General features: G+C 39.5%; 1 protein-coding gene across 1 annotated transcript in view; it reads right to left on the bottom strand.

Moving 5' to 3' along the window:
• Window positions 1-17,164, bottom strand: part of SPTBN5 (spectrin beta, non-erythrocytic 5) — a 90,997-nt gene that overhangs the window by 56,146 nt on the left and 17,687 nt on the right. Inside the window, exons 15-30 of the mRNA XM_064424586.1 lie at window positions 16,480-16,731; window positions 15,655-15,942; window positions 14,766-15,012; window positions 13,795-13,934; window positions 12,721-12,820; window positions 11,982-12,152; window positions 11,729-11,893; window positions 10,759-10,985; window positions 10,030-10,216; window positions 8,678-8,878; window positions 7,531-7,647; window positions 6,816-6,979; window positions 4,964-5,096; window positions 3,990-4,135; window positions 2,755-2,869; window positions 722-832 (exon numbers count right to left, since the gene is read on the bottom strand). Coding sequence (XP_064280656.1) covers window positions 722-832; window positions 2,755-2,869; window positions 3,990-4,135; window positions 4,964-5,096; window positions 6,816-6,979; window positions 7,531-7,647; window positions 8,678-8,878; window positions 10,030-10,216; window positions 10,759-10,985; window positions 11,729-11,893; window positions 11,982-12,152; window positions 12,721-12,820; window positions 13,795-13,934; window positions 14,766-15,012; window positions 15,655-15,942; window positions 16,480-16,731 — 2,764 coding nt within the window. The remainder of the gene's footprint in view (window positions 1-721; window positions 833-2,754; window positions 2,870-3,989; window positions 4,136-4,963; window positions 5,097-6,815; window positions 6,980-7,530; window positions 7,648-8,677; window positions 8,879-10,029; window positions 10,217-10,758; window positions 10,986-11,728; window positions 11,894-11,981; window positions 12,153-12,720; window positions 12,821-13,794; window positions 13,935-14,765; window positions 15,013-15,654; window positions 15,943-16,479; window positions 16,732-17,164) is intronic.

Genomic DNA, 17,164 nt, shown 5'->3' with positions numbered 1-17,164 from the left:
ATCAATTCTAATGTTACTGCCCCAAGGCCAAAATATTTTAGGCCACTGATAAGTAATACTGGGATAAATTCAGTAATCTCAGTAATCTCAGTAAAATGTGTTTTATACTGCATATACTATTGTATAATATTACATGTATTAAACAAAGGAGTGAAAACTCATACTAGTTTTAATGGTTTGTTGAAACCAATCAGGTCTCCCATATACAAGGTATCTGTTTGCATAAAATTTTACATATTTGTAAAATTGACATTTATTTTCATTACATTTACATATTTGTATTGTGAGCACCATCCTTTTTCCTCACAGTCCAATTTGTACCAATATTAATGTTCTCTCACATAAAACTGATTCTGGATTTTTCCTTGTAATTACTTGGAACACTTTGCAGAAGACAATAAGTATATCACAAAGCTTGTCATAACCTACATTTCAAACCATGATCAAAAACATCCCTGTGAATCACTTCAATAGTCAGTAGTTATTACAGTATGTGCCTTATTTGAAAAGTTTTAATTATCTACTTTATCACCACCATCAGACCTTGACTATATAAAAAAACCCAGAAAATGAAGGAAAGTCACTTTCCAGGCTTTCAGATTTCCAGGCTTTCTGTGAGAGACCGTAATAATTTGGTTCACAATACCAAATTATTACTCTGTTTATCTTGGAAAACTGAACTTTGGCTACACATTGAAGACCACAAATGGCTGTCATTTACCTGCTGCTCATTCCCAGAGAGCTCGTGCTCCAAGGCCACGTGGTTCCGGAGCTGGGTTTGCACACCTCTCATGTCCTTAGCAACATCATCTGGAATACTTTTGGACTTCTCCTAGAAAGAAGAAATCAGAGAAAGTTTTGAGGTTTTTTTCCCATTTCAAAGCAAAACTCACTACAAGCCTACATTAAATAACTTTGGGTATTGTAACTCATACTGCACACTTGAGGACATTCTGAGTTACTTAACTATGATGGATAAAAGGAAGCCAGAAAAATATCTCCTAGTAACTCACTGCTAAATATCTTAATGGCTAAACTATTCAAATGGACTGTTAGAAATGAAGGTTTGTGTCTTTCCTTGATCAGACAATATAAGAAAATTTCTTACAGGATTTGTGTTGGGAATTAGTCTTGAATACCTACTGCTGGGACAGTGAATTCTTAAAAGTAGCATTAACAAGCAACAGTTTCAGTCCATTCTTTGAGATACAGGTGGTCTTCCTGTGAACCATCTTTAGATAAAATTTTGGTTATAGATGCACAAGAGAGATTACTGTAAAGATGAGAGAAATGGAAGGACCACTACATTAATAGAAATGTAGATATTTTATTAATTAAGTAAAGGTTCTGGGTGGATGTAGTTGTTACCCAGACATGCACTTGAAATGCTTGGAAAAAGAAAAGGCATTTCAGCTGGACAACAGCACTGTTGCTAAAATTATTAGAAATTTGTTCCAGGTCAGTTTAAGGAAAATTAGCAGAACATTTCTTGCCATTGAAGAACTGTATTTCTGCAACAGAATCACAGGCTAGTTTGGGATACCAACAATGCCTCTTGGTAAGGTGCTGTGAAAGGAGATGCATGTTGTAGTTGCCTATACTATGATGGTACTGGAGTTGGTGACTTACGCAAATCTGCTACTACTATGATCCTCTGAGAACAGCTTTCCCTGGTAGGCTTCTGACCAGGGTACACGAGGGATGGACAAGATGACTGCTCTCCCTCCCTGGTGTGAAGCTATTAACAAATGCAATGCAAAAAGGGTGTAGTGGTTGCCTGGACCAAACTCAGCATGGGGATAAGCCAGCAGCTGCTCTGTGAAGTGTTTTGGAACCATTACTTGTCACTGTCTCAGCATTAACTACTTCATCATTGAAGTCAAATAAGCACCAGGTTCTGAAAAGCCCAGCTGGTAAATGGTGGAATATTACATTTGATTTTCTCTTCATGACGGGAAGAAACAGGAATAACATGGTTGAATAGGGCAGCCTCTGCCAGCACAAACAAGAAAATTCATCACGTGTAACCAAACAAAGCCTGTTGCCTTGCAAACAGTGGAACCCCTTGGATCACTGCCTCCTGTAAACATCTGCGTTAGGGAAACCACACCTCTCATTACAGCAAGGATGTGGTTTCTCTGTGAAATTCTTCAGGATGTTCAGATAAAACAGAAGGCTGAAGATTTTTTCAGGAGACTTCCCCCAGTTTTCTTGCTGGGACTGTTTGAAATTACTGCCACTACTGGGCACTGGAATGAGAGGAAAAGATTTTTGGCTCAGCTTTTCACATCAGATCACATGATTGCCTGACAACTTTCCAGGCTAATGGTCATTGTAATCCAAACAAATGCCTTTTTCAGAGGAGAGTTCTTCAGCACACATAAAACTACAACAGTGTACAAAGAACCACCACGGTAAGGCAGAAGTTTCTTAGGCCTGACGACTGCAAACGACATCAGTGTATGCATTGCACTGTGGGGCACCTTACTGCAAACCCTGATCTTCTCAGCTTTTCCCATAGATCAGCAACTCCAGCTCCACCTGGTTTTACCAATGGTGCTCATAAGGTAACCACCCAAGTGTCTAATGATTACCCAGGATTTTTTTTTAATGCTGTAAGTAATCACACTGGCTTCTTACTGAGAATTTTTTTGAAGTCAGCAGTAAGAATGCTGAGAATCATAAGAATATTCCATTTTTTAAAAAAGCTGAAATAAAGTTTGCATTATATGAGATTTTCCTATGAATTTTTACCTCAATATGGGCCAGAGCATCTGTCAGATCTTGGTAACACTTGTGAATTGCCTCAGCATCTCTCAGCCGCTCACCTCGTAATCTGGTCATTTCCAACAGCTCTTCCCAAGAGTTCCTTCAAGGTAGAATGGGGAAAAGAACAATGTAAAACATTTAAACTAGGAATAAAGGAGACCAACAGTCTAGAGAAATACTGAAAACAAAACCTGTTCTTGCTTAGTTTTTAATCCCTGCCTTTAAATTCTGTTGAAGTGATTGTCTGAATGGCAGCATGTCTCTCACCCTACTCTGTCCTCCTGTCTGCTCCAGGAACTTAAATAAATTGTCCTATTTAAGAGTTCCCCCTCCAAGTGCACTTTTCAGGTTTTATATGCAGTACTTGGAGGACTGAGTCAAAGAATCACAGAATCCTGAGTTGGAAAGACCCACAAGAATCATTAAAATCCAACTCCTGGCCCTGCACAGAACCCTCCAAGAATCACATCATGCATCTGATAGCCTTGTCCAAACACTGCTTGAACTCAGGGTGATGTGACTGCTTCCCTGAGGAGCCTGTTCCAGTGCCCAACCACCCTCTGGCTAAAAAAACTTTTCCTAATATGCAACTTAAGCTTCCCCTGACTCATCTTCTGGCCATTCCCTTGGTCCTGTCACTGGTCATCACAGAGAAGAGATCCATGCCTGCTCCTTCGCTTCCCCTCACAAGAAAGTGACCTCAGCCCCTCCTCATACAGCTTCCCCTCAAGGCCCTTCATCATCCTCATGGCCTCCTTTGGACACTCTCTAATAGCTTTATGTCTTTCTTATATTGTGGTGACCACAGCTGCCTGCAGACACACTTCTCCTTTGGGCCAGTTTGGACTGATGCCACAACTAAGAAGCTCAGAGCATCTTCATGTTATTCTGCAGAGTGATGGGATTCATACTCAAAAACAAGAAGCAATAAAAAGCATCTAAACTCCCAGCCTCTCAGCGGGTGATCCCGTTTCAAAGGGCAAAGGAAGTTCACCTTGTAAAGTGCCTCCAAAGCAATTTACAAGGAGCCAAAACAGCAAGTCAATGATGTTTATTTTTAAATGAATATGGAAGCAACTCTGTATCAGTGAGCAAACTACATAGTTTGCTATTAGAGAACCAGGAGGACGTGCCTTATCCCTTCCTAGTTTCTTGTTACTTCCTCCTCCTGGAGAGCAGATGGAAAGGACAAAGCATTTTAGACCCAACAAGGTTCCTACCTCAGTTGTTTCTGCATCTGTCGAATTTCCCAGGACTCAGAATACCCTTGGTTCAGCAAGTTGTCTGCCAGCTGCTGGAAAGCCACAACTCTTTTCCCAGCTGCTTCCAACTGATGTCGGAATGTATCATATTTGGCACAAAGTTGCTTTGGAAGAGAAAACAAGAAAAACAAGAAAACCACTTTTGAGTGCTCTCTTTTCCCAAACACACCTGCTCATCAGAACACAGCCAAAAAACAGGTGATAAGCTCATAATACTTAGAGATGGAGAAACTTCATAGAATGACTGGATTCTATCTTCAAAGACCATGAGGACCTTCAAACTCTTAGCAAAACATGAGTTTTGTGATGCAGATGGGAGGCATAAGCATTATTACTGGGGATAGAAACAAACATTCTATGTACAATGAATTTCAATTATAAAATTATGTGGTTTTACTTAATGAATACTGAATGTGTATTCAGTACTGTAAATGGATAATGTAGTCTGATTTTAAGGTTTAGGACACAAACTATTTTGAAATAAATTGTAAAAATGAAGATTCTGAACAGCTGAATTGTAGTGATTTCTAACAGGCTGACATTGGGTTGGTTTCAATGTCATGTGAAGAGGTATACCTAGAGAGGACTGTATGTCAACAATCATAATTAAAAAAAAAAAAAAAGAAAGAAAAACACCCTAAATAGATACCATACTGAAATATCTACTTATTAAAAATAGAAAAGATTTGCTGTCTGAAGGTGTAGACATTTAGCATGCAGTTGTTTCATGTTATCCTCATGGTAACAGGATGCAATGCTGCCTGTTCTTCAGTTCTTCCCATCCACTTTGCCCTTTTCTATTCCCATCTCCCAATTAGTTATACTTATTTCTTACTCTTCTTTTAAGTTTTCAAGGATAACTTTAGTATCTGTTTACAGTCTCACTACATAAAGTTTATTTGATTTTTTTATCTGTTACTCAAAAAACTCACCAGAACATGTTCATAATCATTTCCATAATCTTCAGAGCTGGCTGTTTGTTTCTGCTGAGTGATCCAGTCTTCCAGATCTTCATATTCTCGTAGAAACTCATGCAAGACAAGAGTTTCATCGAGCTTTTTCCCTCTGTTGGGGGAAGGAGACAGGATAATATAATTGATAATATAAGAGAAGGGCTATCACTAGCTTTCTTCCAACAAATGCCCAAAACCTCTCACCATCAAGACTCATTCTCTGTAATGAAAGAGCTGATTATTTCTCAAATTTGGAAATTATGATTGTAGGATGATAGCTGTCAGCCAGCTCATGCTCATCTCATGAGCTGAATTTCCCAGAAGAGCCCTGTGCCTGAGGTCTTTCTCCGCTCTGTTTTTGATTTTATTTGGGGGTTGTTGTTATTGCTTTTGCTGGGTTTTTTCTTTCCATGAGAAAGAATCCCTTTATTTTTTTCCAGCTCTGTCTTGATCTTTCTAAAGATAATTTAATTGCTTGTGAAAATGAGAAGGAACTATTTCCTGAGCATCAGGAAAGCAGATGCTATGAAAGCCTTTGGATGCAATTCTCATATTGCCTGTTTGGCAGAATTGCTCCAACCTGTTACATATTTCTAATGGTCTAGATTATTTTATAATTCAGCCAGACATGTTACAGGGCTTCCACAGCAAAAAATATATCAGATTTCCATCTGCCAGCCTGTCATTGTGCAAATATTCCAGGAAAGAAGAATCTGGCTTCCCAGTTTGAGTCAAATGTTCATCACGAGAGATGTAACTTGTTAAGAGTCCAGCCCAAGGAGAATGCAGATCAGAGCTGCAAACCAGAGCACCAAGAAGGCATCACAAGACCCAGGTTAACACTTAGAAAAATGAAAACAAAACATTTCTGTGTTCAACACACAGAAGTCTTTTGATATTTCTAGATCATTTCTTTTTCTGAACTTTTCATTCACAGGTTTTGCTATAGATGCTTTTACTTTGTCAACTGTAAACAAGATTAAAAATGAAAGGTAAAATACCAACATTTTCTTTAGGTTTAATTATTCTAGTATTCAGATTTGTTATTCCGCTTGCAGAGCCCTCTTCCTTTTCTGAGGGAAATTTTTGTGGGGGAAAAATCTAAGTTGTTCATACAATTTTTCCTTTCTGAAAACAAACTAGAAGTGTTAAAACCCTTGGTACAAGCCACCTGTCATGTTGTAAATATATACAAGTGTTGTGTTGTAAATATATTGCTGTAATAATAACTGAAAGTTAAATTAGAAGTTAATTATTAATTCAAGAGTAAAAGCCTTCCTATATTAGCACAGTCACTGGCTATATAAATAAGTGTATCCATTATTGTCTCCTTTACAATATATAAAAATCAAGTAATTTTCAAGTAACATTAAGGGAACATTCTAATAATATTTTTTTCCTATTGATAGCAGATTCTGAATACCACAAATGCAAGCCAGAATCTGGGACCTCAAGTCACTTTACAGGAAAATGATTAAAGATAAAGAGGAAATTGGTAAATATCAAATCCTTAATATGTAGCAAAACTCCTTGAATAAATTGCAGATGTCTTGTTTAGTAAAATTAAATGCTCATAAAGGCACAGAATTATAATATGGAAACAAGCAATTTCCTAATTATAATTAAAAAAGAGGAGATAATATAATTTAATTACAAAATTGTAGAAGTAAAATAAAATTAATAACAGCAACAACAACATTATAATTATAATGAATAACTTATTTATAATACAATGAATATAAATTCCAGTGAAGTAACTGGAGATATCCTTTATTGATTTCAGTGGGCTTTGAATCTAATCTAGGATCCAAGGGGGAGTTCTCTTTTATACCTTGCTGCTGCTAGCTCCTGTAACTCCTGGAGTCTTGAATGAACTTGTTCCTTTGGTGCATCAACCTCAATATACTGGATGGAACCCACAAGAGGAAGAGATTGGGCACTTTCACTCAGTTCTTTCAACAAATCTTGGTAAATGGCAATTTCATGCTCCAGTGCCTGGCAAAGAAAAACAGTGAATTGAGAGTGAGCTGTCCGAGATGGCCACTCTGTGAACAGCCTAGGGTGTAGTTATTGAAAAATAAATATTTCTGGGAAGGACATGACATTTCCAAGGCTTGATTAATTTTAGATTATTTTCTAGCAACATTTAAAAATTGTACAGAAATTCAAACAAATTAAATGAATAAAGACAATTAGAATTCCCTGATGGAATATTAATCCTGGATTAATACTTTATCTGTATCTTTGATTTCAGGAAAAAATTACAAGGCTTCTGCATGCATCTATTGGAGCTGAAAGCAGATAGTCAGATTTGGCCTCAGAGGAATATGAGAATATTCACCATCCTTTTTCCCCCAAACTACATTTTACCAACCAAGTTAGCAAACTGCACTGATCTCTTCTATCAATGCATCCATATGTAGATATATATCAATGCAAAATGTTGTAGATGGCTGGGCTCTCAACTACCAATAAGACAAACAATTTTATGACTGCAGAGGGACAAAAAGATCAGGCTAGCCTACAGAATTTAAGCAGAGAAATACCTTATGTTTCTTGATGAGTTTCAGTGTTCCTTCTTCGTCTTTACCATAGTCCTTGCTTGTTACAAGTGGATATTTTTCTGCTATCCAAGCCTCCAGGTCTGATGTATTCATTAAAAACTATCAGTTAAAGAGAAAAAAATAAGCTTCAACTTTCAAAACATTAATGACTTTTTTTTTCTTACCTAATAAATTCTAAATAGATGGTGCACTGTAAGGCTTACTGTACTGTTTTACTAAATATTTAATTCACTGTTCTCTGTGAAATCATAAAGTAATAGAGAGATCACAGATGGAAGACTTCAGTGCAGGATAACTAAGTGTATAATATCAGTGGGACATTTCTCCTTCCTGTGCCTGAGAAGTTCAAATCACTGTAAGAATCAGGCTTCATAATGTCTACAGTACTGACAAGTGTGTTCACATATAGAGCAAATAAAGGCCAGATGATCAAATACCCCGGGGAATATACATTAGCTGGGCCTGTGAACTCCATGAAAATGCTGTTTATTTCTACAAAACTGCATGTACTATCTGAGTAACTGCACTCCTAAATGACTCACTGATGGCAGAACATTTTGATTATCAATATAAATATTTGCATGCAATTTTAAATTTTATTTTTCTTTAAAACCAGGCTAAGCATGAAGGTCCAGAAGCCTATTGAAAAGATTAAAGCTAAAATCCCTAACTTGCTCTGAGAGTATCTGCTCCTCAATATCATTTTATTGTCTGGAAAATTATTGCATGAAACAGGTAAAGAACGGATAGCACAAGAAATCCCCTCTTTTCTGATTTCCATGTCATAATTCTCTAGTATGAAAGGCCAGTTCAGGATTCATTACATTAATAAGTTGAAGCCTGAGCCTATGTAAAGACACAGAAAAAGGAGCAACTACGAGGAGACGTGTGTTCTGTGCACAGTCATACGGGATGGGTATAGATCCCAAGGGAACCTGTAGAGCAGCAGGTTGAGAGTGGGGGCTGCATTCAACTGTGCAGTCCAGCCCTCCATTCCCATGAGTCTGGCCTCAAGCAGCTGGAGAGAATACCAGTCCCAGGAAAGCTGGTTTTTTTATTCACTTTAACATTTTGGTCCTCTTGTTTGTCTGAAGAAGCTACTGTGCAAGCTCTTTGCTTTAATTTGTACCTCCTGGAAGCCAACTGAGTGCTGCAGCTGCTTCATCCTTTCCTCACAGGATGTCTCCAAGCCCTGCCAGGCAGTCAGAAGCTCCTGGCATTTCTCATTTATTTTCTGAGCTGATGGGTGCTGGCCTACAATCATTGTCTTTCCTTTATCCAGGACCCGCTGGACTTGCTGTTTGTGGGCATTCACTTCTGCCTGCAGCTCCTGGGAATGAGGTAAAAGAAAAAATAGGAATAAAGGAAGATATGTAAGGACAAGAAAATTCTGCATGCTCCTAATCCTAAGGAAATCTGGCAGCTGGTGACAGTGGGCAGAGAACAGCAAGTGGACACCAGGACTGTCTTATTTCTACCACACCTGCAGCCTCGGTCCCTGGTGCCAGCCGCACACGCATAATGCTCTGCTCTTGGTACTGCCTTCGAGAGAGGAGGGAAGGCTGTGTAAGCAAGCAGCACACATCCCTTAACTTCCCTACACCAAAGTCCTCTCTTTACCAGGCTCCTGACCTTCCCCCTGTCCAGCAGCCAGGGAGTTTGGGAGAAGGAGCAGATCAGAGGATGAGACATAAAGCTGGAGGAATCAGAAAAAAATGTTGAGCTGGTGATGGAAAAATAAAATATCCAAGATGATGAAGGGGCTGGAGGATGATGCAAAAAGAGACACTGTCATCAGTACCATGAAAACTATTGGACTACTGCTCCATAAATCCTCCCCACTGATCTTATAAATGTTCTAACGAAATTTGCAATTAAGGTGCTGCAAAATCCAGCATTGCTTGTGGTGCAGGACCACTGACGTACCACTCTGGCTGTGAGGAGCTGCTGCAAAGAATCAAACTCCCCAGAAATTAATATTATCCTGTCCTTATAAACACAGTGACTGTAGCTTGTTCAGACCATTTTAAAATCTGTAGAGATTTAAGATAATTGCTAAATGCCTGTTATACGCTCTCCTAGAAAATCCAGTACACACAAACTTCAATATAGAATTTATAATGAAGCCATAAGCAGAAAACTACAATAGTTTTATTTCATTTACTCTTTTCTATGTAGTGTCAAATGCACTAGTTTTTTTATCCATTTTTAATGGGAAGAGCTATGCAATTTCTCACATGAATAATACTCCATAATACAACAAATTTTTAAGTTCTCACAGGAATGTTGTATTTGTTCTGAAAATCATCACCACTCTGCTGATTTGTGTTGATCCACTGAACCGTTTTAGCTGGACCAGAGCTGGAATCAGTCAATGTACTCATTGGAAGCTTTGACTGTGCAGGGGCGGGGCAGGGTTGTAGGCTGAGGTGAAATGCAGTGGGTAAACCATGCTATAAAGCACTTGATTAAAGGAGTTACCTTGTGCTTTTGCAACAGGTTTTGAGCCACATCCAAGGACTTCCCGCAGTTGGTGGAATGGGCAATAGGCAAGCGCTCATTGATCCAGTTCAGTTCCATGTCATGAGAATGGTAGAACTCATAAAGATCCACGGCAGCTTCTAGCAACTTACGCCTCTCATAAAGAGGTGCTTGCAAAGATTCAAACCTAGGGGTCATCCATTAAATATATGTTAAAACAAAGCTTTATCCTCATTCTGCCAAGGGAATTAGGCTACAACACCATCATGGAGATTTTGAAGCACTGGACACTTCTTTGTAATTAAATTTCAATGTTTAGTACTGGCTGCACATATAAGGATCCCTTGGCAAGCAGACCTATATGATAACACTAAACGTAAACAGAGAAAAAATTATTTACACTTTTAAAGTCCTAGGTTTGTCCCGTGATGCACTGAATGCTGGATCACCGTACCTCTTACAAAGCAATGGGTGACCTGTAGATAAGAAAGGGACTAGAGGAGGAGTGCAGCTGGCAAGGAGCAATGTTCAGTCATAAAGGTTGAGGTGGGCCAACAGGCAGCTGTGTAGGTGCAGATCAAAGCACAATTTTGTTCCAGCTGGGAGGAAAAACCTTTCCTGAGTATGGGTTAAACTTAATCAACCAAGAGAATTTTTTTAGAAGGCAGAATAAAAAATGCAATTTGTAACAAGAGGTGGGCAGGGACAAAAAACAGAGGGACGCTGTACCTTTTCAGATATTTCTGTGTTTCATCCAGAATCCTCTGGGAGTCAAAGTGATTGGTGGCCATTTTCCTTGCATGAGATACAATGGCATTCATTTTCTCTGCCAGCTCTCGTGTCTCATTTTCCAGCTGTCTGTGCTGCTTGAGTAGATCACGGCTGGAGCGCAAATCATGGCCTGTCTCAGATTCCTGAAGAACTTTCTCGATTTTTTCTATCTTCTTTTTGGCATCCTGCCAGGAAAAGATTACAGCACACTCATACTCTCCTTTCAACAACATTTTCTTACACTCACCCCCTCCTATGACAGCTTCCTGGACACAATTTTTAAATCCCATTGTACTTTCTTGGTAATATGATGTCTGGATGTCTCTAAGAGACATCTTCTGGGAATATTTTCTTTTGTGCGCTGTTTTGGAGTACTCTTCTCTCTGAGACACTAAGCACATCATTGAAAACAGTCTCTGAAATATCTGCAGCAACATAATATAAAAGAGTCAGACAATCATCAAAGACTTCAGATTGTAGCTATAACTCAACAGCACTTCCATTCATAATGGTCTCAAAACATCTTCACAGCATATTGTCCTTGTTATAAAATTTGACTGGATGACCATGTGCTTAATACAGTGCCATGCCTGCAGCCCCAGACTGCCTCCAGACAAGCAGCTATGTTTGTATAGCACTGACCCCTACAGAGTTTGGGTTGTTTTCCCAGTACAGGTTGGCCACACAGATGCAGTGTTGAGCCTGAATTCAACAGCCTGATTCTTTGCTAGCAGTGTTATTACGCTCATAAATTTGAAGTTAGCTTGGACAGTATAATATTGGGCTTCCTTTCCAGGAACTGTAGACAAAATGGAGACCTTAAAAACCACTTCCATTGGGATGGTATTCTCTTTTATGTGCTGTCCACACAATAGAAGAGCCAGGCTCCTAGGCCATTACTCCCCTCTGTTCCTCATGACTTCCTGACCTGCAGCAGTTCCATGAGCTGTTCCTGCTGTCCAGCTTGTCTCAGTTTGTCACCCCGCTCTATCATCTTGCCATATAATTCCTTCCACTTCTTCTGAAGCTCTGACATTTTCTCCTGGACAGAAACTGCAGCATAATGGTTGTCTTGAATCAATTTATTTCCTTTCTGGAGAAACACAGTGCATCACTTTATTAGCAGTCAGCATCTATGATTTTTGGTACAAGATGGAAAACAGCTTCAAAGCTGCCTTCACCTTTATCAGCATTGTAAAGTGCTCCTCATTAGCCAACATTTCCTTCTCAGCAGCCTCATGCCACTTCAGCTTGCGTAGAACATTTGTTGGATCACGATAGGATTCATCTGATGCAATCTTGTACTTCTCTTCCATCCATATTAAAAGCTCAGCAGCATCACGATTAAACTCCTTACAGAAAATAAACAGGATTAAATGGATTTAACTGGTGAAGAAGTATCATATTGAACTATAGATGAGGTTTTAAGCCATCATCTTGGTCCCTTTTTTACCACATTTACTAATCCGCTGCTTGTAATTGTCAGTCAAGTTTTGCATCATTGATAGAATATTTTAACCAGAAGAGGACCAATCCTCCAGTATAACTTCATATCTCAGCATAGAAACTAAATTTGATGCCAAAACTTAGATTAACTGTACTAAGTTATTAAGGCCCAGAACAACAGTAAGTAATGAGCAGAATAAATTTAACCAGTAGAGAAAGCATTCTGTTGATGTTTTTCATTCAGAATCTCCTCTTTTTTTTTCTTTTTTTCCCCCCATTTTCTATGGTTATAGCTTTGTAAGTTTTATTGCCAATACATCATCTGCTCCCTGGAAAACAAAGCTCTGTCCCACAGCCAAAGAGAAAGTGAGCTGTGGTAGGAATGCTCAGCAGTTTGAGTTTTTGTCTCATATTAAGACAAAGTGTAAAATTCCAAATTCACAGATGCCTGACCAAATCTGCAGTATCAGTTACCTGTAGCTGTAGGGAATCCAACAACCTCTGTTTTCGCTGGGCATTGCTCTGTATCAGCTGCTCCCATCTTCTCCGGAGGGTGACCATCCTCTCTTCAATACTACCAAGAAAAACAGGAAGTCCAATGCTGTACTAATGTTGTTTCCCCTTGCTTATGCTGCAGTCATGACTGTGATATAAATGTAATCTAGTTTGTACAACTTTGCTGACAGGAAGAAGGGATATATGGCCTTGTCCCATCCCCATGTTGGGCTCACCTGGAGAACAGGTATTGCTTGCCAGCTGCTCTGGGTTTTCCTCCTGTATGGCTGTGTCACATTAGTGCACTGCAGCCATACACTGGAACACTGAGACCTCCCTCTGCTCCCAATATTCCATAGTATTGTTATGTTACTTATAATTAACTAATAACTTCCACTTTGGTGTAAGTGCAATGAGGCTTTGGAATGGCTTTCTAATGGTAGTAGTGCTGGCAAGAAAGCAGATCTTTAGGGCAGTTTTATAAATTTGTGGATGCAGTATTCAAGACATTATCACTTATGATCACAAGTCTTCTGATCCAATAGGTCCATTCTAACCCTCTAATTCTTGTTTGCAAAGAGGTCCACCTTACTAGATCCTAGTGGAACTAGCACAGAAAAAGGAATTACAGGTAAGAGTTCAGCTTGGACAAAAACACAAAGGAGCTGCTCCTGAAGAATTTTGCTTGTGAAGTCTTCAGTAACTTTTTGAAAGCAAACCGTATTTCTAAAATACAACACTGACAAATTAAGGAGTTCTTTTTCTGTAGGTGTTTAACGAGTTCACTCTAAGGAAGTTTCATCACTATGTGTAATTTATGATACAAACCAAATTATTCTACTATTCTGCCAAATGCCACATTTAACCTAAAGTTCCTTTGTCCTAAGAGCACAGGAAATCTATTTTTTGAAAATAATTACCTTTGGCTCCCTTATCCATCAAATTGTGGATTGGAGGTCAACTAATTTCTCTTCAGAGAAAATTTTTTATTTCACATGACCACACTGGACAATTTATTAAAGATAAATAAAAAAGCAATGGGTTTGGACTTACACAGGAGATGCAAAGTGCCTGCTCTCTAGTAGGTTCACCCCATTTTCATTGAGTGCTTCCACTCGTCTCTTCAGTGCCATCAGCAGTTGCTCAAATTCCTGATGTCGCTTCAGCAGGCTTCGAACAGCATCTACATGGTCCTGCATTTGGAAAAGAAAATTTGATCAGGACTTTCCTTGCTCTTATTGTTTCTGTAGCAGTGGAAAAAAAATTAAGTTGGCCCTTACTTTCTTCCTTTTCTCTCAGGCAGGAAATAGAGTGTACATTTTGCATGAGCCCAAGGATGTTCAGGGCTACAAACAAGCAGCAGGTTTGCATCATATCTAGTTTCCCTGATCTATGTTTCCATTATGGATCCATTTTCACATTTTAAGAAAATCTGCATTCTAAATTGATGCCCCCACTCTGGCCCATCTAGGGATATGCAAGACAAAAGACTAACTTGCAAAACTTTATTCCACCCAGTTGATCTCAAAGTATCAATGTTTTGGGTTCAGTTAAGAGAGAACATAAGAGGCAGTGAGAGATCACAACCTCCTTCTTCACTGATTTTGTGAATATTGTCTGCATTTTTTTTGCTTCATATGTTTTAATATTCTTAAATTAATGAAAGAAAAAGTTTTTTTTTTAAAAAAAGGTTATATTTTTATTTGAAAAAAATTATTATGTTTAAGTGGAAACCTTATTTTTTAATGGATGAGTCAATTTTATGTAAACCATATGACATGCACAAACAGCAACAAATCACAATCCTAGCTATTTAATTTTTTTTTTTTTTGAGGACAATGAGCTTTGTTCTCATTAAGATGAGTAAGAGGATAAGAATGTTAATAAGATCCTGAAAGTCTAGTTCCCAAGCATAGAAATGCCGTGATCAGAAGAATAAAGAAGCCATTCTAATAAAGAAGGTTGTTGCTACTCCCTGGATGGGGAGAAGAAGCAGGAGAAACAAGCTCAGCTGCTGTACATACCCCAAGGTCATCCCCCCGGAGAAAAGCCTCATGGCCAGAGAGGGCTGCATTGATACGGTCTCCCTCCCTATTGAACTTCTGCAATTCCAGGCCATCCTGCAGCTTTTTCCATCGCTTTTCCCACATTTCCTCCAGCTCTTTGTTCTCCTTGGCTAGTCTCTCCATGGTCTGGTGGACATCTCTGCTCCTGTTGTTACTGGGTTGTTGGTGGACTACTTTGCGTCCAAGTTCTTCAAGCTGCAGAAATCTTCCCAGAGTCAAAAAGAAAAATGAGACCTCGCTGCACAAGGGAATATGAATTCTCTTTCATCACAGCTCTTTGCTCTCTTGGCAGTACACATACACCAAGTTTCCCTCCCTACCTATTACCTTTTCACTGCAGGCTATGCACTACAAAGTGCAGCTGTTTTATTGCTCAGGGATGCACGCTTTAGGCAGCAGGTGAGATTTCCCCATCTGGACTGAAAGCCCACATAAGCAGGCTTTCACATTAAAGGGAAAGGAGGGTCAACAGTATCTGGAAAGTCATAACAGTGCAGAAGAAGAACTGAAAATGATGGCAAATGGAAGCATAAGGCCTGAGGAGGAAAGGGGTACAGGAATAAAGTACAGATGACACTTTCTGAGACTGTCAGGAGAGCTTGTGGAATTCTACTGCTGCAAACATACAGCTCCTCCTTTCCCCTCCTCCAGCTTTCAGGATAAGTATGCAAAAGCTGACAAGACTTTACGTTTTGCAGTCCCCTTTTGTCTTGCACATTCAAGTGCATGTGAATAAAATTTTGGTATGACCTTCATGCACAATTTATGTACATGATTTGCATGTTTCAATTTCACAGTATTGTTGTCATACCACCCCACTCTGCCCACCCTGCCAGGATCTGTCTACCTCTCACTCTGAGAGCCAATTTCTATCAGCAGGTCTTGATGTTCCTTCAGCAGTTGCTCTGCAGATCCCACGTCCAGACCCATTTCTTCACTGCTCAGTTTCTCCCGAATGCCCTCTGCCCACAGCAGGAGCCTACGGCTGTCTTGCAGGAAGGACTGCTGGTTCTGGGCCCACTGCAAAATGTCTCGCTTCTCTTGGATCTCCAGCTTGAGCTTTGCCAGAAGCCTCTCCATGTTTTCTACCTGCTCAGTGATGGCCCTGCTCTCTGCAGGGTTGGTGTCCTTGATCCTTCAATAAAATACATTCAACAGTATGAACACTTAGAGCTTGAACCAGTACTTTTAAAATGAATGGATTAGAATATTTAGAGTTCCCATTAAAAAGAAAGTCAGCTAAGGCAACATATCCCTATTGTGAATGTATTGAAAATTTAAGTAAAAAAACTTAATATTTCAAATTTAAACTCCTTTGCACAATTATCTGCTGTTTTCCTACCATCACCCTTGCTTCCCCTGATTACCCTCTTTCAGGACCTAAGCAATACCGCCACATTTTGAAGTAGGTAACTAACATTAGTAGAGAGGATTTTTTAGAGCCACAAACAATCCTGTGGTATTCATTCTTCTACAACTGTGAAGTCTGGAAACAAACACCTCCCAGTCACCCAGCCACACTCAAGAGCGATCAGCTCAGTCCAGCAAGCGAGTTCTATGGATTTCTAGAAAGAGAAACTTTAAAAGCTGCTTTTTCTCTTTATAGCCATACTTTACAGCATGATCTTAGAGAACTAGCAAAGAAAGTAAAAACATAAAGAAGGCTCCTTACGATTTTGCAACACTCCTCAAGTATTCAATTTTCCTCTCTGTCACCAGGACCTCTCTCTCAATTGTGTACAGTTTGCGCTTGTCTGACTCCAGTCCAGCAGGCGAATTCCCTGGTTCCAGATCCCTGAGTAGGACCATCTTGTCTTGCAGTAGCACTCCTATGCTCTGACAGTCCTGAAGAAATGTCCTCACATCAGCCACTCCAATCAGCTCAGAGCCTTTCTCCTCCTTCAGTGTTTCCATGGATTGCCATCTTGAAGTGAGATAACAATTTGCAGCCATTGTTATGAATGAACTGTATCTGTTTTCTCTTCAGAAAAAGTCTTGTATAAAGACTAAATCAGGACTTAAATGGTTGGGCTGGGTGGGGGTGAACAGCCCAAAGTTCATATCAGTGTCATCTCAAAAGTGGGGACCTGCTTAGGTGACCAGAACACTCTGAACAAGATGCAATTAAACAACCCTGGTCAAAATCAGGACCTGCCTATGCCCACTGAGTGACATGGTAGCAGGAATACATTCACAACAGGTACGAAATACTCCTGGTGAAGTCAAACATGGTTTGATGTTCCTTTCAAGATTTGTGAAGTGTGTCCTCACTCTGATGCTTAAGCAACCAAATCAGCTGCAGACCTACTCTGAACACAACATTGTCACCCGTGGATGAATTCATATTGTGCTTTAAC

The sequence above is a fragment of the Passer domesticus genome, chromosome 6 (genome assembly GCF_036417665.1).
Source record: "Passer domesticus isolate bPasDom1 chromosome 6, bPasDom1.hap1, whole genome shotgun sequence".
In the NCBI taxonomy this organism is placed as follows: domain Eukaryota; kingdom Metazoa; phylum Chordata; class Aves; order Passeriformes; family Passeridae; genus Passer; species Passer domesticus.
This window is presented reverse-complemented; position numbering and strand designations above follow the sequence as displayed.